At 42.9% G+C, this 24,397-nt stretch overlaps 1 protein-coding gene across 2 annotated transcripts in view; it reads left to right on the top strand.

The window, feature by feature from the left end:
- Window positions 1–24,397, top strand: part of ZNRF2 (zinc and ring finger 2) — a 93,138-nt gene that overhangs the window by 58,138 nt on the left and 10,603 nt on the right. For both annotated transcript variants that reach the window (XR_015696372.1, XM_087712925.1), the window contains exons 3-4: window positions 9,368–9,473; window positions 17,744–17,824. Coding sequence is in view for 1 of the 2 variants with exons in the window: in XM_087712925.1 (XP_087569051.1) it covers window positions 9,368–9,473; window positions 17,744–17,801 (164 nt within the window). In the remaining variant the exon portion in view is untranslated. The remainder of the gene's footprint in view (window positions 1–9,367; window positions 9,474–17,743; window positions 17,825–24,397) is intronic.

The raw sequence follows: 24,397 nt of genomic DNA, 5'->3' as shown, positions 1-24,397 counted from the left end.
CCCCTTTGTGCTCATCCTTGGCTGGCCACTCTTGCACCATTTGCAACCCGTGTGGCACTTCCTGCACATATCCTTGTGCGCCCTTAATCCACACAGTGTCTCACATATCCTGTCACATACCCTCCCTGACTTGCATGGAATGTCAGGCACATTGTTGTACCCATGTACTGTCCCCACATTACATGATATATTTCATCTATCCTTGTTCACTTTTCTCACACCACTCACATGTACCCCCAAAGCTTCTTCATGCAGTGCCTGTTGTGCACTCTCTCCAACCTACCTGACATCCCTTGGCACCTGTGTCTTGCAGCACCTCTCATACACTTTCCTCAACTGTCCCCCATATCCCCTTCTACCTGTTGTTGTCTCCCCTACCCATACCTTCCTGCAGACCTGGGACTACAACTTCCTGCTAGCTTCCACACTGACTTGGTTGAGGGAAGCTAACAGGAAGTTACCTTGCCTAACAACCATGGGATTCAGTTATTGATAGCCACTGGGACTACAGGGATTGCCATTGCTAAGCAATGTGATTGAGCTTTAAGGCTAGATCACTTACTGATAGAAATTACTGGCTCAATTGCCATTTTAAATAGAAAATTACTTGTCTATACTTGTGAAGCATTTTACATTAACCATTTTCTATGGTGTTGAAATAAGTCAGTTCATTCTTGATATTCCAGAGCAGTAGCCCTCAACCTTTGAGGCATCAGGGACCGGTCCCACGGAGAAAGGTTTTTCTGCTAATTGAAGGGGAAGTGGTTTTGTATGCTGCCTGCATCCCATGGATGGGGCTTTGCTTGTTTGCACAGCCCTGTTGCTGTTATGCCATAACCCAGCGGTAGTCCACAGACCAGGGATTGAGGACCCCGTTCTACAGTCTAGACAGGTGGGGTATCTCATTTGGGTGCTTTCATTAAATGTTTTTGGGGAGACAGATTTTGTTTTGATTGGTTTTGGTACTTGTTTTTTATGCCGTCTTGACATTATAGACATTTTAGTAGAAAACCGTGGATTTATTTTGCAGTTTGAGGTGAATGAAACAGACACTTCAAGGCTTGATAAAATGATCTACAGAAACTCCTAATACCCCTAGCTATTCAGAATGTCTCACTTTAATGGTAAACAGAATTTAACTATTTGGCTAATAAGTAACACACCTCAAGTTGTATCACAACCAGCAGCTGACATTTGAGGTTGAGCTAAGCAAGACCAGGTCAAAAGTTAAGAGCATGGTTAGCTGTGGTAGTTAGCAAATGCTACTATTTTCTTTTCTTCCTTGAGAATAGGCAATGATCTGGCTGCTATAGTAAGTTCAATTTGCTTCAATTTTTTTGCATTAGTTTTTTTCTGCACCTGTTTTTTTCTAGGCTTTTTTCTATAATTGAATGCAGAGGAGTAGACAGAATTGTGATTGAAATTCTGACCAATGTACTGACTGATAGTCAATCTGTTAAGCAATATATATGTAAAATTATCCAGAGTACAACATAACCTTTGTTTATTAGTAGCTTTGTGTTGCATTACACATGTGAAATATTAATAAATATTTATATTCTTTTGTTATACAAGATGTACTAATGATAGTTAAAGAGTACTTGTATTATTAAGGTCACCTAATACAAAATTCACTAACTAGTATTTACTTCTATTATAGAGTTTCCAGAAATCAAAATATCTGTAAATTAGCAATGTTGAAAGGGAACTTGTACTAATGTTACTGCGTGGCATGTTCTTTAGGAACATTAATGTGAGTTTCACATGATTATTTTTATTAGATTTATATAGTAAGAAAGTTTACTATAGTAGAAACCATTTCTTAATCAATGAACTGACATTGGTTTGTCTTGCTGAATAGAGTTTACAGGTAGTCCTTGGGTTATGATCACAGTAAAGCTCAGAATTACAGTAGTGTTGTGGTTATTAAGTGTGGTGCTCACACAATTGCCTCATTCAACAACCACAGTCCTATGCAGGATTGTTAAGAGAGAGTGGACTGCCTTGAGGCAGGAGAGACCCAGCTCTAGGCCTGGGCCTGCCCTGAAGCATTCCCCCCAGCTCCCATATGTGGCCTATGCCTGGCATCTCAGAGCTTTCCCCACCCCCTGAGGAACTCTTACTTATTTTCCACACCACTGAGTCTTGTAGGATACGAGTACTTCCTGCCCTGCCAGATTCCACAGCCTTGGGTTGCCTCCCCATCCCATCACTCCTTGCACCACTTACCTCTTGCAATCCCATTATATCCCATCCGATATAATGCACAGCCTTCCTACAAAGACAGTCCACCCCCCTCAGACCATTCTGGAAATGACTGCTATTCTTTCAATCTCTGAAGTGTACATTTTTCCAAATGTTTCCATGATTTGAAAAATCATGCCCTACTGAGAGATTGTGAGAATGGCGCCTGCTTCCAGTTTTCCCTTGTTTTCAGGAAAATATGAGCTGATCTTTGTAGAAAAGTTTATATTTGGAAGAAGTAATTGGAAAAGATATGCTAGGGCAGGGAGCAGAGTCAAATTCTCCGGTACCTGGCAGGGCACACAGCAGGGAAGAACAATAAGTGTCAGCTTCAGCATTCCTGCAGTTGGTTATAAGGACAGGTAGATTGCCTGGTGCCTAATATTTTATCCGGAGGTTACAGTAACTTCAAATACAGGTCAAATATTCCTTCATTCAGCACTCATAATTTTGAACTAATGGTTGTAGGTAGAGAACTACCTACGTAACTGCATAAATTGTAGTTTTATTTATGTCTTCTATGTATTAAATTCCACACTGTTACATGTAACAGTGTTTGGGAGAAATGGGTTAATATGCATGTGTTTATATGGTCTATCCTTATTTCAGCAGGCATAGTAAAGTGTGAATGTATCTTTATAAGGAAGTAAATTAGAATAATGTGTAATGAGATGTAAATGTTTACAGTGTTTTGTCAACTGAAGGTGATCTGGATTTCTCACATTATGTTTACTACTATGTTGGACAAAGCTTTTTCACTTCATTTTTCTTCAAATGTTATGGTAATTTAATTAGCTTGTGATTGCGATACAGTGAAAATATTAAAATATTTTGTGAAAGAATTAATTCACCAAGGAACCAACAAGCTGGATATATTGTTAGTTCAAATTAGCACATTACAGTAAATAATTGATGTTTCTCCAGCGCACTGCTTGGAGAGTCCAAGCGTGGGTTAACACAGCCTATCTGCCCTTGGACTGAGTGATATTTTTCTTGACCACACCTCCCATTGCCTCCCTATATTCAGTTTAAAAACTCAGTCCGCCCATGAGGACCAGTCCAAGTGCAGATAGACTGGTTTCCCCAATTATAATTTGATCACTTGAAGTTCTGAAAAATTTCTGGATAAGTACCACTTACGATATTTGATTGCTGAGAGGTTTCCAGGCTGTTTTCTTCCCCACTGGTCGCAAGCGGTGCGGAACACGTGAGTTGCTTGCCCAGCAGCTGCTGGCGAGCAAGGGGGTGGGCGGGAGGCTTTCCGGCTCCGTAATTCCCCCAATCGCTGAATTCTCCAGCCATGCCGACGAGCACGATCTCAGTGGCCTTGGCAGTGCTTCTAATTTGCCCAGCAACGACGGTGGCCATTTTCGGCCAGATTTGCGCGCTTTCTCCTTGTTGGCTGACGGTTTTGGTGGGTGGTGGCTGCGCACGCAGTGGCCGCCATTTTATTCACTGCGACTGGTGAGGCAGCCGCATGTGGAAGCATTTGGAGTGAGGGAGAGAGCAAAGATAGTGAGCATTTCCTCTCAGCCGCAGATTACCACCAGGAGGTGCGGAGCCTAGTCCGGGGCGCCGGCTAGCCCTGCTCTCCATCTATCAATACTCGGGGACCCGAGGGCGGTTGGGGGAAGGGATCTGTCCGTCAGGCGGCCCTCTCTTTCCTTGAAGATCTGCGGGCGCACTTGAGCCAGCTGGCCAGCTTCTGGTGCCCACCTACTGCAAGTCCAGTCAAGAGCCAAGACTTATTACCATCCGAGGCCTACGGGCAGCATGGCTGACGACGTGTGTGGAGGCACAGGAGGAGCAGGCAGGGACCTCCAACAAACGCAGTAGGATAGATCCCCCACCTAAGGGGGGGAAAGGGAGCAGGGGCACCAACAGAAAGTCCTCCCCGGAGTCCTCAGTGTCCGTTGATAAGACCAGAGGGGGTTCCCAGCAGCATAAGCCCATGGAGGCAAAGGCCCCGCATTCCCATAGACCCCATGCTCCTCCAGATCAAGATGTTTCACCTGGGGTCCCATCTATCAAAAGTGGCGCTGGAGAATCCCCCTCCATTCAGGACAGTGGGTCCTAATCCATGGGGGAGGGAGATTCCACGGAGCTATCTCCGGATGCCACTTGGGGATACCCAGAGTCACCCAGTTCTTCTCTTAGAGAAGAAATGGAGCCTTTCCAGGGCATGCTGCCCGCGGAGGGGGGGGGGCATCTCAGGCAGGCACCAAAGTCGTCTACCTTCCAGCAGGCATCGCTCGAGGCAGGATAAAGGCCCTGCATTATCCGCTGAGATGAGGGAGGTTATCTCCCTAGCCATTTGCCAGGGCATAGCGGAGGGCATTAAACAGAGAGGATCTCACAAGTCTAGTTCCTCCAAGGCCAAGCATTCTCCTGCGGCCACTGTACCAAGGCCCTGGCCTCACCTACCACCTCGGTAACTACAGAGGATTCCATTTCGGAGGAGGCTGAGGGGTCGAATTGTCAGAGGACGAAGGTTTCCCTCCAGACAAGCCGGCCTTTACCAGCCTATTTAAGCCATCCTTGTTTAAATCTATACTTCACAAGGCCAAGGCGGCTACCGAACTAGGTTCTACCCCCAAACTTGATTCTGCTCCAACTTCTTCCTCAAGGATCCCAAGCAGGGGCTATTCAAGGAAATGGCTCCCACTCAGGAGTTTATTCCTGTCCCAGATCTCTTTATGGACATTATCCAAAGACAATAGGTCCAGCCCGGCACCTTGACCAATCTCAGCGGAGAGGATAAATCCCTTTATTCCATGGAAGGGAGAATGGAGTATATCTTAAAATTACCTGAGGTGGATGCTCCAGTGGTGTCCTTGACTTCAAATTTGAACTTACCTGCTGACCTTCTGGAAGGCCTAAAAAAACGAAGATAAGAGGTCAGAAAAGGTGTGCCATAAAACACACATGGCGGCCGCCTGGGCCATTAGGGCATCCACCTCGGCATCCTTTTTCACCAGAGCATCCCTGCTCTGGCTGAGGTAGCTCAGGTCCAGCCACCTTCCTGGGGCTCTAGGTGGCGTCACAATCTTAGCAAGATCATTACGGCCATAGAGTATTCAGCCGATGCCTTGCTGAATGCAGTGAAGTTTGCTTCCAGGGCCCTGGCGTCCAACATTACATCTCGCCACCTCCTGTGGCTCTGTCACTGGCAGGCGGATATGAAGGCCAAATAGAAGCTAGCTTCCGCCCCATTCAAGGGTGGTCAGTTATTCAGGGAGACCTTGGATAAATTTGTCATTGAGACTAAAGATAAGCGCAAGATCCTCCCGGCCACCCTGAAGAGGAACGAGCATAAGGGTTCTGGTTCCTTTCGTAAACAATCCTTTAGGAACCAGGATACTGCTTAAGCGTCCACATCCTCCTCATACCAGAGGTCTTTCAATCAAGGGGGCGATAGGAATCAGGACAGGAATTCCTTTGGGTCCCATAACAGACAGCAGCAGCATTCCTTTCGGAAGCAATTTCGTTGACCCCTCATTTATTCCTAAGGTCAACACTCATTTTCATAGAGCCCAGGAAATAATTCTGCCTAACTTTTGTCCTAAGCCTTCTCACCCTAGGGAGCATGACTGGCATAAACTGGACGTGAGACGTGCCGTACATATTTACGTAAAGAGGACTAAGGAGTTTTGGCGCTCCAAATCCTTCTTCGTGTCATTCCTTCCTGGGTTGCTAGGCCGCAAAACTTCATCCCACACCATAGGCCGTTGGCTGCACACCTGCATCAAGTTGGCGTACGAACATCAAGGCAAGACTGCTCCGGACGGGTGACCGCACATTCAACCAGGAACACGGCTACTTCGGCGGCATGGGCGACACGGGCGTCCATTCTGGACATTTGCAGGGTGGCCACGTGGGCCTCTCCCACTGCCTTTATCAAAAACTACAAAATAAACACCTTTGCATCAGCCGAAGCCTCCTTCAGAAGAAGAATTCTGCAGAGGGTCGCTGAGACTCAGGACGCTCTGGTCTCTACCCGCCCTGGGACACAATAGCTTGGGCACATCCCATGCTTGGACTCTCCAAGCAGTGCACTGGAGAAAGACCGTTCTGTGGGCACTGCGAGGAGAGTCCAAACCCACCCAGGGGGTTTCTTCCTTGCAAGGTTACGAGACTTTGTTTATTATCTGTGAACGTTCCCTGTACAATTGTATCTTCGTTTTTAAACTGAATATAGGGAGGTAAAGGGAGGTCAAGAAAAATATAACTCAGTCCAAGGGCAGATAGGTTGTGTTAACCCACGCTTGGACTCTCCTCAGAGCGTCCAGAGAACAACCGTTCAGGTAATCAATTCAACCTAAATTCTATTCCTGTTCTCCCCTTTCTCTTGTACAGATATAAAAAAAATCTGACTTATGACCACAACTGAACCCAAAATTTATGTTGCTAAGTTAGAAATTTGTTAAATGATTTTTACCCTATTCTACGACTTTTCTTATCACATTTGTTAAGTGAATCACTATAGTTGTTAAGTTAGTAACTCCATTGTTAAGTGAATCTGGCTTTACCATTGACTTTGCTTGTCAAAAGGTTGCAAGAGATACTGCAACCATCATAAATATGAACTAGTTGCCAAGCATCTGAATGTCAATCATGTGACCATGGAGATGCTGCAACTGTATATGTATAAAAAATGATAAGTTACTTTTTCACTGCTGTTGTAACTTTGCATGATCACTAAGTGAACTGTTGTAAGTTGAAGACTACCCATACTGTTATAATTCTGCAAACAATGGTAACTATGTTTTCTCATCCTCTCTATTGTTGCAAGTCTAGATCAGCTATTATGAGAAGAAACTATACTAATGTAAGATGAACCAATAGATAAAATACAAAAGAGTAAAATTACCTCTAATTTTAATAGAAGAGTTAGAAATGTGCCCAGTGGGTTATCGAGCATGGCACCAGTCTACACTTCAGGGCTGGGGAGAGGATGTGGTTTTTTTCAGAGAATCTCTAGCAGCCTCCAGGGGCACTGCTCCACAAGTGCTCGGCCGTGAGACCTTTTCTTTAGGTGGGGCTCAAGGAATCAGGTGGGATTGCTGCTGCTATACCAGCCTCCCTGCTGCATTGTAGCTTCCTTACCCAGGCTCCTGGACCGCACTACAGGGATGGTGGTGGAGTTCTCCAAGCTTATAGCTCTGGGGGATTTCAACCTGCCATGCCTGGGGACAGGCAGAGGTAGGCCAAGATTTCATGGAAATCATGACTAGCATGGGCCTGTCCCAGGCCATCCAGGGCCTGACTAGGAATAAGGGTCACACACCCGATTTAGTGTTCTTATCAGAGCAGTGCCTGCATTACCTGAAATTGATGAAACTCAATCGAACATGGGTTACCATAAAGCAGTGTTTTTCAACCACTGTGCCGTGGCACACTAGTGTGCCGTGACATAGTGTAAGGTGTGCCGTGGGAAAAACACCCACCGGATGTTTTTGCCTCGGGACATCTCTGTGTCCCAAAAGTTGCTTTCGGGACACAGGGATGCCTCTATTAAGTCCCTGCGGCCCCGCGTTTACTTTAAAAACGTGGGGACCGCCGGGAGGTAGCGCACGCAGGGACGTCACTGACGTCCCATGCGTGCGCCCATAGCAACAATCGCAGAGGACCGGAGCAGCGAGGAGAACGCGCACTGTCAACTTGGTAAGTGTTACCAGCGGCGCATCTCCTTCGGTGTTCCAAGCAAGTAAGTAAACAGAAATATGAACAATTATAAAATAATTTCTTTTTGTTTATTTGATTCCTATTCAAGAGAATTACTTTATATATAGTCAATATAGGCACAGAGTTAAATTTTTTTAACATTTTCTAATGGTGTGCCTCATGATTTTTTTCATGAAAAAAGTGTGCCTTTGCACAAAAAAGGTTGAAAAACACTGCCATAAAGGACCACTTTGTGATGATTTGTGCGGCAAAGTGTAAATATTTCTCTGCACTAATTGCATCTGCAGATAGTCGTCCAGTGACCCTCTTTAATGTGAGTTGCTTCTTCCTGGGGAAGGAGGTGATTGAGATCCACCTGAAGGAGCATGCTGAGGAATTTCTGGATTTCCTCGAAGACAAAATTGTTCGACTTCGTTCCTAGTTAGATGCTGGCATGTTGCTGGTCTATTGGAAGCCCCTAAGGCAGGTTCTTGCCCTGTTATCTGGGAATGGTTTGACTCTGTTGCTCCTGAGGAAGTAGCCAGGATCCTAGAAGAGTATGCATGCAAGCATCTGTGTTTTAGACCCATGTCCCTCATGACTTGTGAAAGCTTCCCGGGAGGTGACAGACAGGTGGACTCTGAAGGTGATTAATGCTTCCCTAAGGAGAGGGTAGTGCCCCAACACTTTAACAAGGCTGTGGTCCGCCCTATTCTTAAGAAGCCATTGCTGGATTCTACCCTGTTGGATAATTTCCGACCTTTCTGCAATCTTCCCTTTTTGGGGAAGGTTATTGAGAAGGTGATTGCGCGTCAGCTCCAGAGGTTTCTAGATGAAACGGATCATCTACAATCCTATCAGTCAGGATTCAGGCCTGGATATGGGCAGAAATGGCATTGGTTTCGCTTTTGGATGATGTCTGGAAGGAACAAGATGGGGGTAGTGCATCCATGCTTGCTGTACTGGACCTCTGGGTAGCTTTCAATACTATGGACCATAATATTCTTTTGGAGCGGCTTTGGGGGATGGGAGCAGGAGGCCCTGTGCTATTCTGGTTCACTTCCTTCGTTTGCGGCTGTTCTCAATGCGTGTTGATAAGAGGGGAGAGATCCAGCCCTCACCCACTGCTTTGTGGGGTCCCACAGAGCTCGGTACTCATGACAATGGAATGCAAACAATTTTTTGCTGCTGAAATGGAATGGATGGAATGTCCTTGAAAAACATATGGTGGATTAGCTGCACAAGTGTTCATTCACAAAATCATCTTGCTAATGTCTTTGTTGTTGCTTTAATAGATGTAAGCATGCAAAGTTTTATATTTATTGTAAACCAAATTGCAGTATAACTGTGTGAATAACATCATTAGGTTTCAAATATGAAGCATTTCAAAATTTTAAAAACAAAGTATCTAACAAAAAATATAACTATTGTGTCTATATTAATTTTTCTGTTTCTATAGAGGATGTGCTGAGTAAAGATGCTGGAGAATGTGCAATATGCTTGGATGAACTGCAGCAAGGAGATACAATAGCACGGTTGCCTTGTTTATGCATATATCACAAAGGGTGAGTGCATATGAAATATAATTCAAGAAATAATTTTGGACTATGTTTAGAGGCAGAATCCACCATATTTACCATGTCGTTCCTTTTATTTGCTTCCATAGTCTCCCTCCTCCATAATTTATGGAGTAACTCTAGATTCTTCAGGATAAGAGTAGAAGGGAGGTTTAAATGTTCTGTTGGTTTGTGGCTGTATATTTTTTTTTAGCTATGCCTGCATTAAATAAACTGTCAAAATTAACTCCTACAATTATGATCATTCAGTATCTATTGCATTGGTATATTTAATGTTTCAGTTCAAACATAATTATGTCATTTATTTATATGAAAACTTTTTATTTTCCATTTTCATAACATATATTCACATGTATACTATTACATAGTCAATATCATTTTGTGTTGTTAAATATTTACATCAATTCATCTTACCATCAGCCCCCCACCCCCAAAAAGGAAAAAAACCCAATTATTGGCTCTTCTACTCTCCATACACCATATTTGTGCCTTATCCAACACTTTCTTCTCCCTCTCTCCTCGGCCTCCCCACCTCCTGTCTTCCCTCCATCATCCACTCTACTTCCCCTTCCTTTCTCCTTCTCCTCTCTCCCCTTTCCACTCCTCCTTATTCTCCTCATCTTCCCCCCTTGCCCTCTCTCCTATCCCTCTCTTCCTACCTTACTTCTCTCCTCTGCTTCCCACTCTTCCTCTCATTCATTTGGTGTATTTCAGCTTCACAGCAAGCTCCATTTTGTGTTGATGATATTTATAATTCCATTTCAATATACATAACATAATATACAAAGCTCCTTCTTTGTTTAAAAAAATAAGACAAAACAGTATACATATATGATCATAGTGCTTTAAAACCCAACACCCCCCCAAGCCTATTTTAGTAACAAATATTTACTTCTCCCCCTCCCCCCACACCTCCCCCCCCCCCGACTTCCCAGAACCAATATAAGGTATAAGTCTTAGCAAAAACAGTCTAAAATATATTTGAAAAGAGAGTAAAAAGTTAAAAACGTCTTTCAATTGAGCTTTAGCTCCTCCTTGCTAGGCTACCTCTAAACAAATTATATCATTCCTGGTCTTAATCATAAGCTATCTGGAATTTCTTAGACCTATATTTATTTTGAGTATAATCAATCCATTTTTTTCAGTCTGTTTATATCTCTCATTTGAATAGTCCTTAAGATATGCAGATATTTTAGCCATCTCGGCTAGGTTTGTTACTTTCAATGTCCATTCTTGGATAGTAGGTAAATCTTCCTTCTTCCAGTATTGCGCCACCAACAATCTAGCTGCTGTTATTAAGTGCAAAATCAAATTAATCTCTACAACTGTACAATCAGTAATTATACATAAAAAAAATAACTGAGGGGTAAACTTTATCCTTTTTTTAAGAACATTTTGCATAATCCATCATATTTTTATCCAAAATACCTTAACCTTTTTGCAAGTCCACCATATGTGGAAATATGTAGCGTCGACACAATCACATCTCCAGCATTTAGGTTATAAATTCGGATACATATAGAAGCCAATTTTTTTGGATCTAGATGCCATCTATAAAACGTCTTATAAAAGTTTTCTCTCAAGTTTTGGGCTTGTGTAAATTTTACATTTCTTACCCAAATCCTTTCCCATGTATCCAACATTATTGGTTCTTCAATATTTTGAGCCCACTTTATCATACAATCTTCAACTAATTCTGTTTCCGAGTCCATTTCTAATAATACATTATATAATCTCTTTATATGCATTGGACTTTGATCTCTAATTTGTTTGAGTAAATTATCCTCGATTTGCATAAAGCCAATTTTTTTATCTATTTTCCATCTGGCCTGTAGCTGCCCGTACTGAAACCATGTTTGAATTACCTTTTCCTCTTTTAATACATCCAAGGGTTTTAATTGTAGTACACCTCTTTCTAGGGTAAGAAGCTGTCTGTAAGTAGTTACATCCTGTTTTTGTACTATATTCATATTTTCTATTGCGTGTCTGGGAATTGCCCACATGGGTGTCTTATCATTTAGTTTGTATTGATATTCTTTCCAGCCCCGCAGTAATTCCTTAAAATATGACTTCTAAAATTCTTGTCCACCTTTTTGTTATATAGCAGGTAAGCATGCCAACCATATACCAAATCATGCTCCTCGATATTAAGTATTCTATCATCTGTTAAGTTAATCCAGTCACTAATTACAGATAAAACTACTGCGTTGTAATATAGTTTTAAATTGGGTAATTTCAAACCTCCTCTCACGCACATCTTGCATTATTTTAAGTTTTATTCTCGGCTTCTTCCCTGCCCATACAAATTTATTAATACCCTTCTGCCATTCTAGCAAGTTCACATCTTTTTTGAGTATTGGTAATATTTGGAAAAGAAATAAAAATTTAGGTAAAATATTCATTTTCACTGCTGCTATTCTTCCCAACAAGGATAACTGTAATTTCTCCCATTTTTTCATCTCTGTCTATATACTATGCCATAGTGGTTCATAATTATACTTGTATAACTTCCCATTTGAGGTTGAGATATAAATTCCTAAATATTTGACCTTTTTAACTATTACACATCCTGTCATTCCTTCTAGTTCTTCCCTTTGTTTAGTGTTCATATTTATAGCTAGTATCTTTGTTTTCCCTAAATTTATTTTAAATCCTGACACTTAACCATATTGATTAATCATGTTCATTAAAACCTTACTAGATTCCTGTGGTTGTGTTAATGTTATAACCAAATCATCTGCACAAGCACGTACTCTATATTCTTGCTGCCTAATCTTAATTCCCTGTAAGTCCTCTGAACCCCATATTTTATTCAACAATAATTCCAAAGTTATGATAAACAATAATGGGGACAAGGGACACCCCTGCCTTGTACCTTGTTCAATTTGAAAAGAATCTGTTAAACTTCCATTAACTATAATGTGACCTGTTTGTTGCTGATATATTGCTTTAATTGATTGTAAGAAGTGTTCTCCTATTTGCATTTTTTGTAATATTTTCAGCAGGAATTGCCAATTCACTCGATCAAAGGCTTTCTCAGCATCTAAAAATATAAGCGCAGCAGGGATTTGGTTATTCTTTCCCAAGTATTCTAATGTATTAACAATTAGTCTTACATTACTTCTCATTTGTCTCCCTTGAATAAAACCTGTTCGATCATTATGAATCAATTGCTGGATAACCAACATTAACCTATTCACTAGTATTTTGGTAAAGATTTTATAATCTATATTAAGTAATGATATAGGTCTATAATTTTTAGGTTGAATAAGATCTTGATCTTCTTTAGGTATCAGGGATATGAAAGCCGTCTTCCAAGATGGGGGAAACTTCCCTTCCACTTGGATCTTATTAAATAATTCCTTAAGCAGTTCTACCACTTCTAATTGCAAATTTTTGTAATAGACCGCTGTCAAGCCATTTGTGCTCGGTGTTTTCCCTGCTTTTAACTGTTTAATTACCTGTAGAATTTCCCCTGAAGTTATTGGTTGGTTCAGTCTTTCCCTCTGCTCATCTTTAACTATGGGTATTTTTTCTTTGTCCAGGTATCTATCTATATCTAGGCCTTGAATTTTATCACTCTTATACAGTCCTATAAAAAGTTCACGAAAGACCTTTTGAATCTCAACCTGTTGATACACTTCCTTCCCTTTATAATGTAATTTCGATACATTAGGAGATTTCTGTTTTTTCCTAATCAAATATGCTAACCATCTACCAGATTTATTTGCATTACAGAAAGTGTCACGTTTTGCATATAGCAGATTGGTAGCTACCTAGTCTGAAATCAGCATATTAAATTGGTCTTTTAATAAGGTAATTGCTTCTATAATCTTTTTATCTCCTGGTTTTAAAATTAACTCCTGCTCTTTCTTCCTAATTTCATCTTCCAGTTCGATTTGTTTTTCCCCCTGTTTACGTCTATGTAATCAATTTAGATTTATCAAAACTCCTCTCATATACGCTTTACTTGCGTCCCATAATATTTCTATAAATGTACCCTTGTTCATATTAAAAAGAAAGTATTCTCTTAACAATTTTTTACATTCATTAATATATTTCTCATATCTAAATATATTTTCATTCAATCTCCAAGTCCTTCTTGCTTGCATCCCAACTCCATCCAAACCGGATTGTGATCTGATAAAACTCTGAAACATATCTTTGTCTTCTTTACCCTAGAAAGCAAATCATTGGTAGTTAGTATGAAGTTAATCCTGGAAAAGGATTGGTGTCTATCAGAAAAGAAGGTAAAGTCGTATTCTTCTGCATTTCTTTCTTGCCAAATATCTCTCAGTTCAAAATCATCAATCATGTCGAAAAAGGACTTAGGTAGTTTCGCTTGCATTTGAATATTTTGCCGAAAAGTCTTCTTGTCTTTCTTGGTATCCATAACACCATTCCAGTCACCCAATAATATGCAGGATCTATAATCCCAATGTACTAATTTAGCATGGAGCTTTTTATAAAATTTATCTTGTTGATTGGGAGCATATATTCCCAGTAGCAATATCCTTTTCCCTTCTAATACCAGATCTATTGCAATGTATCTTCCTTGGGAGTCTGCTTCAATTAATTCAGCTCTCATGTCCTTCCTTAAGTAGATAACTATACAATTTTTCTTCTCTGGAGCTGAAGTTATAAAGTGTTGTCCAAATCTTGTATTAATCAAGTATTTTTGATCAGTTGATTTAATGAGAGTTTCTTGCAAGCAAATTATGTCATTCTTGAATTGTTTAAGATAGTGATTTATTTTCTTCCTTTTCTGTGGGGAATTTAATCCATTAGTGTTCCACGTTAGGAACTTAGTTGTCATCTTTAGCTCCCTGAAGCTTTTTAAGAGCCATCTGGACATCCTGGAATTTAATCTTTGGCCTGGCTCCTCCCACTGCTTCTAGACTGATAACTGTAGTTTCTTGACCGGTGGCAGGTGTTTGTTGTAATTGTTGCTTTTTTAATGCTTGGTCCATTCATCTGGTAATCACACTGGTTTGTCTTTGTTCCTTGGCTCCTTGTACCTCTGAGAGAGAAAGTTGATCCAACCTTGTTGGTACTTGTGTGGTTTGCTGTCTATTCTGTCCTTCTTGTTCTCTTTCTCTCGGTCCAGGCGGGGCAGGATGTCCAGCCTTCAATTTGTTATTGTAGAAATCTCGGGCCTTCCATAGTTTAGATTTAGATTTAAAGTTTAATTATATGCCGCCCTTTTCCCTGGGGGGACTCAGGGCGGCTCACAACTTAAAAGGGGTGGGGAGACAAACTTTTAACATATAAGACAATACATAATTAAAACACAACATTCATACTATTCGGGCGGGTTGTAGTCTTAACCCCAGGCCTGACGGGATAGCCAAGTTCTAAGGGCTGTGCGGAAGGTCGGGAGGGTGGTGAGGGTACGAATTTCCACGGGGAGATCGTTCCACAGGGTCAGAGCTGCCACCGAGAAGGCTCTCATAGTGAATTAAGACAATATCTTTGCCCCTGATAAATGAGTGCTAGTCTGGCTGGCGCATCCCATCTGAACTGTAACTGATGATTTTTAAGCTCTTCAACTAAAAAAGCATAGTCTTTCCTTGATCTCAACATTTTAGGTGGTATCTCCTTCAAAACAGTCACCTCCTGACCCCAATTTGAAGTTTAGTTTTGTAAGACACTTGCAGTATCATATTCCTCATGTCTCTTGTAGCAAAGTACACCACAATGTCTCTTGGTAATTGCTTTTGTCTGGCAAGCCAGGAGTTGACACGATAAACCCTTTCAATTTGCCATTCATAATTCCCACCTGGCCTTCCCATCAATTTATCAAACGCTTCTGAGAAAATCTGCTTCAAATTTTCTTGATTATTTTCACATAGACCTCTTATTCTTAATGCAAATTCCATTTGTCTATACTGTAACATAATAATTTCATTTTCAGCATCGCCAACGTTTTGTTGAACCACATCCATTTTTGTTGCCAGGTTGATATTAGAATCACTAAGATCTTCTAATCTGTCTTCAATTCCAGACATGTATCCTGATAGGCAATTAAAAGCCCCTGAAATATCGTCCCTAATCCTCTGGTCCCGAGTCACAAGCTCATTAGACAGCAGATATCTCCTTCTTAATTTTAATTTCCATCGCAGCTATATAATTTTTTAAGGCTTCAACCAATTCTTTCTGCAAAATTTCTCTGGTTAGGGGCTCCCCTGCAGAAGTAGGGGGGGGGGGAGTAGTGACTGTAATTTCACAACTGGAGCCGGCGAGCTGCCTGCATTTTTGGAGATGTTAGGAGGGGTGGGGAAGAACCTTTTGCCTAGAAGCCATTCCAAGTTTAATCTTCTTCAGCCAATTAGTAAGTCTATGCAAGCCGATTATACAGCAATTGCTGTTTAGTTTGATGATAAATCACTTTCTTTTCTTTAAATGTTCTGAGCTCTGTAGAAATATTTTCAAAGTCCGACCCCTGCTACGAAGCTGCTCGGCGCCATTTTGTGTGTCTCTTTAGCAAGTAATTATCAGAAGGAATTCTTTAAAAATGAAGTTAAGGATTAATACATACAATTAGGAGTTCACGAGTAGAAGCTCTGCCAGTTCTAGAGTCAATAAATCAAACTTTGTGCTGAGGATGAGCGGATGTCTTTGTTCTGCAGATAAAAGCAGAAGAAATTCTTGACGCGGAGAATACTATGCTGTCGGGTGCCCCCCCCTTCCCAGATTTATGGTCTGGGAAGGTTAGTTGGAGCACTGCCCAAGCATAATTAACTCGCCTTCTCCTTCTAAGCCCGAAGAAGAGGTAATCAAACTGCCAAACGGCTGATGAATTGCTGTTTAGACAGTTTAACGCAGCCAAGATTCCGGAGCTGTTAAGAACAACAAGCTCCCACAGCCCCCCCCCCACCGGAAATGATAATTATGTCATTTTTGATACCTGATAATATAATGCAGAAAGATATTATAAAGTAAAAGTTGTAAAGATTTACCTATATAAATATTGACACATTTTTTTCAAAAATATTTTTTATTTGTCCCATTATATATTTGAAACAATTCAGCAGATTTATCTTCCCCCCTCTCTTTCTCTCCCTCCCTCCCTCCCTCCCTCCTTCCCATTCCTTCTCCCCCTCCTTCCCATTTCTTCTCCCCTTCTTCGCTCGCCTGACTGAAGATTTTTAAAAATAGTTAATACAAGTCTTAAAGGAAAAGAAAGACCCTTGCTTTCTTATTACATTGCAGTAGTAGCCTTAAAATATTGGTGGCTGCATATACAACATATGCCTGAAGCATGGGCCACATCTCACTGAGTGATGTATTTAGTTGTGTCTTTAGGCCAAGGACTACAGTGAACAAAACATTGATGTGATCACTTCATTAAAAAGCATTCAGTGTGGGATGCTTTTCTATCTTTTTCTTTCTCATCAGGAACTATGCTGTCTTTTGTTTGCTGTTAAATTTCTGCAAGTGATCTCGGGAAGTTCATGGGACTGCAAGAGAAAGTGGGTTCTAGGGTGGTGGCTGGATTGCAGGACTCACCTTGCCCCACTTTGCACTTAGTCCTCAACTTAAGACTGGTCACTTAATGGCCATTCAAAGTTTCAAGAGACTCAAAAACTTCTGATTGCCACACCATCATGTGTTAACATTTTGGGTGGTTGGCAACCAGCTTGCAGTTGCACTGATATGCAGTCACATGATTATTATTTTTTTGCCATTTTCTGGCAAAAATACTGCTACACACTTACGACCACATGAAAATAGGAGGAAGAGGATGTATTGCATATGTTCGCCACCTTAAGTTATTTTAAAAATAATGAAGATGGGATACAAATAAATATATAAATAATTGTATGATTTGGTTAGAGATCATCATTAAAATGTTCATAACATTGTTTGGTCATGTGGCAACTTGATTTAATTCCTACAATGATTTAGGAACAAATTTCCATTTCAATTGTGGTTGAAAATCAAGGACTACTTGAATTTGATTAGGCACTAAGGCCCACAAAACATGTTCAATGAAACATGGCTATTTATGAATTCATGAAATATAGCAACATATTATTTTATTTATTTTTAATAAATTAATTAATTTAATTAATTTATGAAAAGTGATTTATTTATACAGTTTTTCTAATGATACAAAATGATGGCAAAAATATTCATTTGGAAATCAATGTCTTATTGATGCTTTCAATTGTCAATTTTAACAAAATATAAAATTTATTAAAAGTAATTTACCCTCCTATTTAAGCCTGAATTTTTTCCCTTTTATCACTCCTTAGGTGCATAGATGAATGGTTTGAAGTAAATAGATCTTGTCCTGAGCATCCCTCAGATTAATCACCAAGTTGCTGTTTTTAAATGTAAGTTTTTTACTCTTTTTAATGTAATGTTGATTACTAATTGAGCAACTGTTAGCTCTCTTTTGATTTACAGGTAGTCCTCAACTTACAACTACAAAATTCTCCATAGTGAGGGGGGAGGAGTATCCAGAATGGGTTGACCTTGTCCTCTCATGATTGGATGAGTCAGATAAGCTCTTTGGGCAACGCCCCCTGGCCAGCAGGCCCTCCCAGATTTGACTCATCCCACTCAAGGGAAAGGATGCACCAGTAATTTACAAAGGATTAAGGAAAATAAACTTGGACCCGGCGAATCCTGCCTCCCTACATCGCACACAGCCTCCTCCTGCAAGGACTGGACTGCCACAAGCCCTCTGGGGCGGCACACTGCCCTGGCCACTGAGTGAGACGGAGTCAATCAGTGAGGACCCTTGCCGGGCAAGCAGGAGAACCGGGCACACATGCCTCCTAGAGGCAGCCCTTGATGCAGAGGCTTCTCAGGAGCAGAAGCGCTCCTCCGCTCCCCTCAGGGGTTTGAGCCACGAGGGTTGTTAAAATGACCTGGAAAACCTGTGCTGGCAGCTATCACCAGTGGACAAACAGCTGCGGGAGGCAGGTGGAGGCGAGCGGCAGCCACATGGCAAGCCTGCAAAGGCAAAAGCCATTTCCATGTGCTCCAGCAAAGAGGAGCCTTTTGAATTTGGAGCCGGGGGGCCATCTTGAAACCACGTGGTCCAAGATGGCGGCCCCTAGCAGCTCAGGAGGCCGGCAGCCCAGCTTAGACCTCCAGCAACAGCCACCACTTGAGGAGCCCTTAGAAAGGTGAGAGACGATCGCAGAGGCATTAGCCAAGAGCGAGGGAGGCAGCAAAGGGCCAAAAGGAGGCCTATCAAAGAGTTAAAGAGGCAGGCGGTGGATCAACCCCTCCCCCCCAAGCCTACCTCCTTGATGAATCACAGAGGCAGCTGCCACAAGGCTTGCAGGAAGAACCCCGCCCCCCTCTGTACCTTTTCTGGCTGCCAAGTAACAGGAGAAGGCTTCCCCCTTAAGAACATTCTCCTTTAAGTAGGAGACAGAGGGGGAGGGGCGAGAGGCTGACTAGCTCCAGTAGCAAAGCTGTGTTTTTGGGTGGCTAATTCTGGCTTCCCCCTTAAGAAAACTCTCCTGTAAGTAGGAGACAGAGAGGGAGGGGCGAGAGGCTGACTAGCCCCAGTAGCAAGCTGTGTTTTTGGGTGACTAATTCTGGCTTCCCCCTTAAGAAAACTCTCCTTTAATTAGGAGACAGAGCGGGAGGGGCCAGAGGCTGACTAGCCTCAATAGCAAAAGCTGTGTTTTGTTTTGTTAATCCCAAGCCGGCAGCCCCCCTGCAGCCTGGAAAAACACAGGGGGGGGGAGGAGTATTCAGCCCGGCTGCTAAAGTGCAGCTCCCAATGGAGCCTCCAATCAGGTTACAGATTACCCCTGAAGACCTTCCAAGGGTGGGGGTGACTAGGCAAACGGCTAATGCAATGCAATACAGTACTATGCAATACAATAGCAGAGTGGGAAGGGACCTGCAGGTTTTCTAGCCCAATCCCCTGTCCAGGCAGGATATCCTATACCATTTCAGACAAATGGCTATCGTTACTATAGTTGATTATGCTGACTCTGTAAACCACTTAGAGAGGGCTGAAAGCCCTATGAAGCGGTATATAAATCTAACTGCTATTGCTATTGTCATTGCCATCCAACAGCTTCTTAAAAACTTCCACTGTTGGGGCTTTCACAACGTCTGGAGGCAGGTTGTTCCACTGATTAATTGTTCTAACTGTCAGGAAATTTCTCCTCAGTTCTAAGCTGCTTCTCTCCTTGATTATTTCCACCCATTGCTTCTTGTTCTGCACTCAAGTGCCTTGGAGGATAGTCGGGCAGCCTCTTCTCTGTGGCAACCCCAGAGACATTGGAACACTGCTATCACGTCTCACCTAGTCCTTCCTTCCAGTAGACTAGACCTACCCAGTTCCTGCAACCGTTCTTCATAGGCTTTAGTCTCCAGCACCCTGATCCCCTCTGTTGCCTTTCTCTGCACTCTCCCTAGAGTCTCCACATCCCTTCTACATCATGGTGACCAAACTGAGTGCAGAATTCCAAGTGTGGCCTCCCAAGACCTTATAAAGTGGGATTAACACTTCATGGGAGCTTGATTCTATTCCTCTGTTTATGCTGCCAAAAACTGTGTTGCTCTTTCTGGCAGCTGTTGCACACTGCTGACTCACATTAAAGGGATTGTCCACTAGGACTCCAAGATCCCCTTCAGAGGCACTACTGTGGAGCAAGGTATTCTGTACCTGTGCACTTCACCTCCATTGCCTAAAGGTAGACCTTACTTCATTGAATCTCATTTTCCTAGGCAGTGCCCAATGTTCAAGGGTATCAAGATCCTTCTGTATCTTTAGCCTGTACTTTGGAGTGTTGGCTATTCCTGCCAGTTTGGGGTCATCTGCAAACCTGATGACACCCCCCCCCCCCACCAATCAGCATTTAACAAACAGAGAGCTAACTGTCATACCGGCTCCTTCTTAGGACCGCTTGAGACAACAGCAGTTCTTAAAGAAACAGTACTACTATCATGGCATATATTTTGCTAACCCAACTGTTAGCTTACACACCTAACACCCTCATTCAAATCACTGATGAAGATGTTGAAAAGTACTGGGCTCAACACAGAGCCTTGGGGCACTCACTGCATTCTTCCCTCCATGAAGAGGCAGTTCCATCGAGGAGTACAGGTGTGTGCGGTTGGTCAACCAGTTACCAAGCCATCTGGTGTGACTATGTCTAACCCACATTCTTCTACTTTATCTAGCAGTAGGTTATGGTCTACCTTATCAGGACTTGCTGAAGTCCAAGTTAACTATATCAATGGCATTCCTATGGTCCACTAGGGTTGTCACCGTATCTAAGAAGGCAATATGGCTAGTCTGGTATGATCGGTTTTTAACAAACCCATGTTGGCTTTAGGCTCTTGAGCTGTTTTTCTCTCTTTCTGAAGGGGGGAAGCACATCAGCAATTCTATAGTGGTTCTCCGGTACTCCAGGATCTCTGATAGATATAGTTTCAGTTGTTTGGAGATCTCGTCTGCCAGTTCCTTCAGATCCCTGGGGTGTAACCCACCCGGTCCTGGGAATTGGACTTTGCCTAAGATAGACAGGCTACCATTTCTTCCCTATCTCATCTTGGGTCCCTAATCTGAATTTGGGGTGCTGTTCTTGATAGGTTGGATTGTTTATCCCTTCGGGTAAAGACAGATGCCAAGCACGAGTTAAATAGTTCTGTCTTACCCCTGCTGCTTGTCAGCTTCGGGCCACTTTCTCCCAGCAAGGGACCAATCGTTTCCTTAATCTTTCTTGGTTTTATCAGGCGGGAAGATGCCCCCTTTTGTATTTTATTTTATTATTATTGTTGTGGTTCTTGTTATTATTATTATTTTACCTTTGTGGCAGGCCTTTATTGTGAGCTTAGCTTCCCTCACTTCATCTTTACACGCACTCTAGTGGCCGCCCATTAAACTCCGTCTGTGTTTACATTCAGAATATCTCTGCGCTAATCCTAGCCATAGAATCATAGCACCCTTATGGCCGGGGGGGAAAAGGGTCAGACAGGCTGGTCCCCATGCCAGAACCCACCACAAACTTAGAATGGGATGTCCGACTATGAGAGATCGCAGAAGCACCTCAGATAGCCTATGAATTTAGACAACATTCGCTGAGTGCAGAACATATAGCAGGGGTGGGGAACATCTGAGCCGATTGGCTCAGCCGGACCAAGGGGACAATTTGGAGCGGAAGCTGCAGCCAACAATCTTCAAGGAGCTGGCGGAGTGCTTCGGACGCCCGGAGGTCGACTTATTCGCCATGCCCCTCAACGCCCAGCTCCTGAGGTTCTTCTCCAGGTACCAGACATGGGGGGGCAGAAGGGGCAGACGATCTACGAAGCCCCTGGCCCAGGGGTTGTCGGTATGCCTTGTCGGATTCCCAGGGTCATATGGGAAACCCTTCGGGAGGGGGCGGAAGGGGTTCTGTTGGCGCCTCACTGGCCCCGGAGGCTGTGGTTGCAGATCTCCAGTCGCTTCAGCGGAGAGGCCATGGAGAATCCCCCAGGAGGGGATATCCCTTAACCAGGGGTCGCTGGAGCACCCAGACCTTCAATGGCTCCAGCTGACTGCTTAGCTCTTGAGCGGAGCATCCTGGGGAAAGACCTCTTCCCCCCAGGGTGATGCAGACTATCCAGACTGCCCGCATACCCTCCACAGAGCGTATCTATGGCGCCATGTGGCGGGCCTCTGCCTCATGGTGTAATTCCCTGGGGCACAATCCTAGCCAGGCCTCAGTACCTCAGATTCTGGACCTCCTCCAGGCAGGCCGGGACAGAGGGTTAGCTTCTAACACAGTTAGGAGACAGGTTTCAGCCATCTCGCCAGTTCTCCTGCGTGGCAGGAACCAGAGCCTGACTCACCATCCTATGGTCAGGCAATTCCTCAAGGGAGCTTCCAACCCCAAACCGCACACAGCATTCAGGTACCATTCCTGGGACTTACACAGGGTAGGGGACGCTCCAATAGGCGCTCCATTTGAGCCTTTACGAACAATTTCCCTTAAGTTCCTGATTCTCACGGTGGCCTTTCTGGTGGCCATCTCCTCCGCCAGGCAGATATACAAACTGCAAGCTCTGTCCACCGGGGAGGATCTCTGCTTCTTCCACCAAGACAGAGTGGGGTTACGTCCTTCATCCCCAGGGTGGGCCCCTGCTTCCATCAAACCCAGGAACTGATTTGCCCAACTTCTGTCCAGACACTTCCCACCCGTTAGGAAAGAAGTGGTTCACTCTGGGCGTAAGGAGGGCTCTGAGGACTACCTCAGGAGAACCAGGCCAGACAGGAAATCCGAAGCCCTGTTTGTCTCCTTCCAAATAGGGGCCTGGGTAACAGGGTGACTTCCACCACAATAAGTAGGTGGTTGCGAACCTGTGTTGCCATACCAATCGCAGGGCTTACAGACACCAATCATATCACAGCTCACTCCACGTGGAGCGCAGCCACGTCCAGGGCCTGGGCCACGCAGACAGCCCTGGCCGGAATCTGCAGGGCAGCCATGTGGGCTTTCCCCTCTCCCTTTGCTAGGAACTATAAACTGGACTCTTTTGCCTTAGCAGAAGCCTCTTTGGACGCAGGGCGTTGCAGGCGGTTCACAGGGTGGGGCCCACGCCTCAACTGGCATGAGCGGGGGACATGGGGCCTCTTGGGACTCCCTCCCTAGGGACGTGCAGGCTTTGGTACGTCCCATTCTGGATACTCCTCCCCCCTCACTATGGAGAAAGGGCGTTGGTACTTACCTGATACGCCTCTTCTCATAGTGGGGGGAGGAGTATCCAGTCCCCCCCTGACTATGTTTGTACGACTAAGTTTTATGTTAACGGTTTTATGAAGTTATATAAATATTGATGTTGAAGACGATAAAAGCTAAGAACTGAATTAAGAATCTGGAGTGAATGGTGCAACGAGTCGGATGGAGCTCTTCATCAAATCTGGGAGGGCCTGCTGGCCAGGGGGCGTTGCCCAAAGAGCTTATCTGACTCATCCAATCATGAGAGGACAAGGTCAACCCATTCTGGATACTCCTCCCCCCACTATGAGAAGAGGCATATCAGGTAAGTACCAATGCCCTTTTCTGTTGCTAAATTAAACATTTGTTATGTGAGTTTTGCCCCATTTTATAACCTTTCTTGCCACAGTTTCTAAGAAAATCACTCCAATTGTTAAGTTAATAACATGATTGTTAAGCGAATCTTGCTTTCTCATTGATTTTGCTTGTCAAAAGGTCACAAAAGGTGAACACATGATCCTGGGACACTGCAATTGCCATAAGTATGAGTCAGTTCCCAAGCATCTAAATTTTGTTCTCGTGACTATGCTGCAATGTAAGGGTGAAAAGTGATCAATTTTTTCAATTTTTTCACTTTTTTCGTGCCTTTGCAACTTTGAAAAGTAAATAAATGAACTTTTTAAAGTCGAGGACTACATGTATATTGTTCTGTTTGTAATATACAAAGTGTATATAAACAATGGGATACACTGTATTTCATTGTCATGAATTCCTTATGCCAGTTGCTTTTTTAAAGAACAGTAGAGATATTGTCTGAGCAATATTCATTAGACTATTCAGAACTGATGTGTAATCCCTACGATCTTTTTCATAATTTAATTAATTTTCCTTGTTGGGATCACTGTCATATTGAAAAATAAATTTCTCCTTTTTTTAATTTTAAAACTTACACTCTGAAGGAAGAAAGGAGTATATTTGAAATGAGAAATTTCTATTTTGAATGCCTGCTGCTTTTTTGGTATAGTAATTATGTAAAAAAAAAAAGTTTCAGTTCAGGTACAATACAATTTTATTTTAGGTTAGAGTCCCTTTTAACTGTAGGTTCTAATTACATTATGCATCTCCTAGATAGGTGTATATAAAAGAAGCCACATATGTATCACATGGATGTTTTGATTGGCATGGTTCTATTCTTAAAATCAAAATAGAACTGGAAGGAACCTTAGAGGTCTT

The sequence above is a fragment of the Thamnophis sirtalis genome, unplaced genomic scaffold (genome assembly GCF_051295495.1).
Source record: "Thamnophis sirtalis isolate CommonGarterSnake01/CBP01778 unplaced genomic scaffold, rThaSir2_p1.2 scaffold_4, whole genome shotgun sequence".
NCBI lineage: Eukaryota > Metazoa > Chordata > Lepidosauria > Squamata > Natricidae > Thamnophis > Thamnophis sirtalis.
Note: the sequence above shows the minus strand (reverse complement) of the source record. Positions and strands in the feature narration are given on the sequence as shown.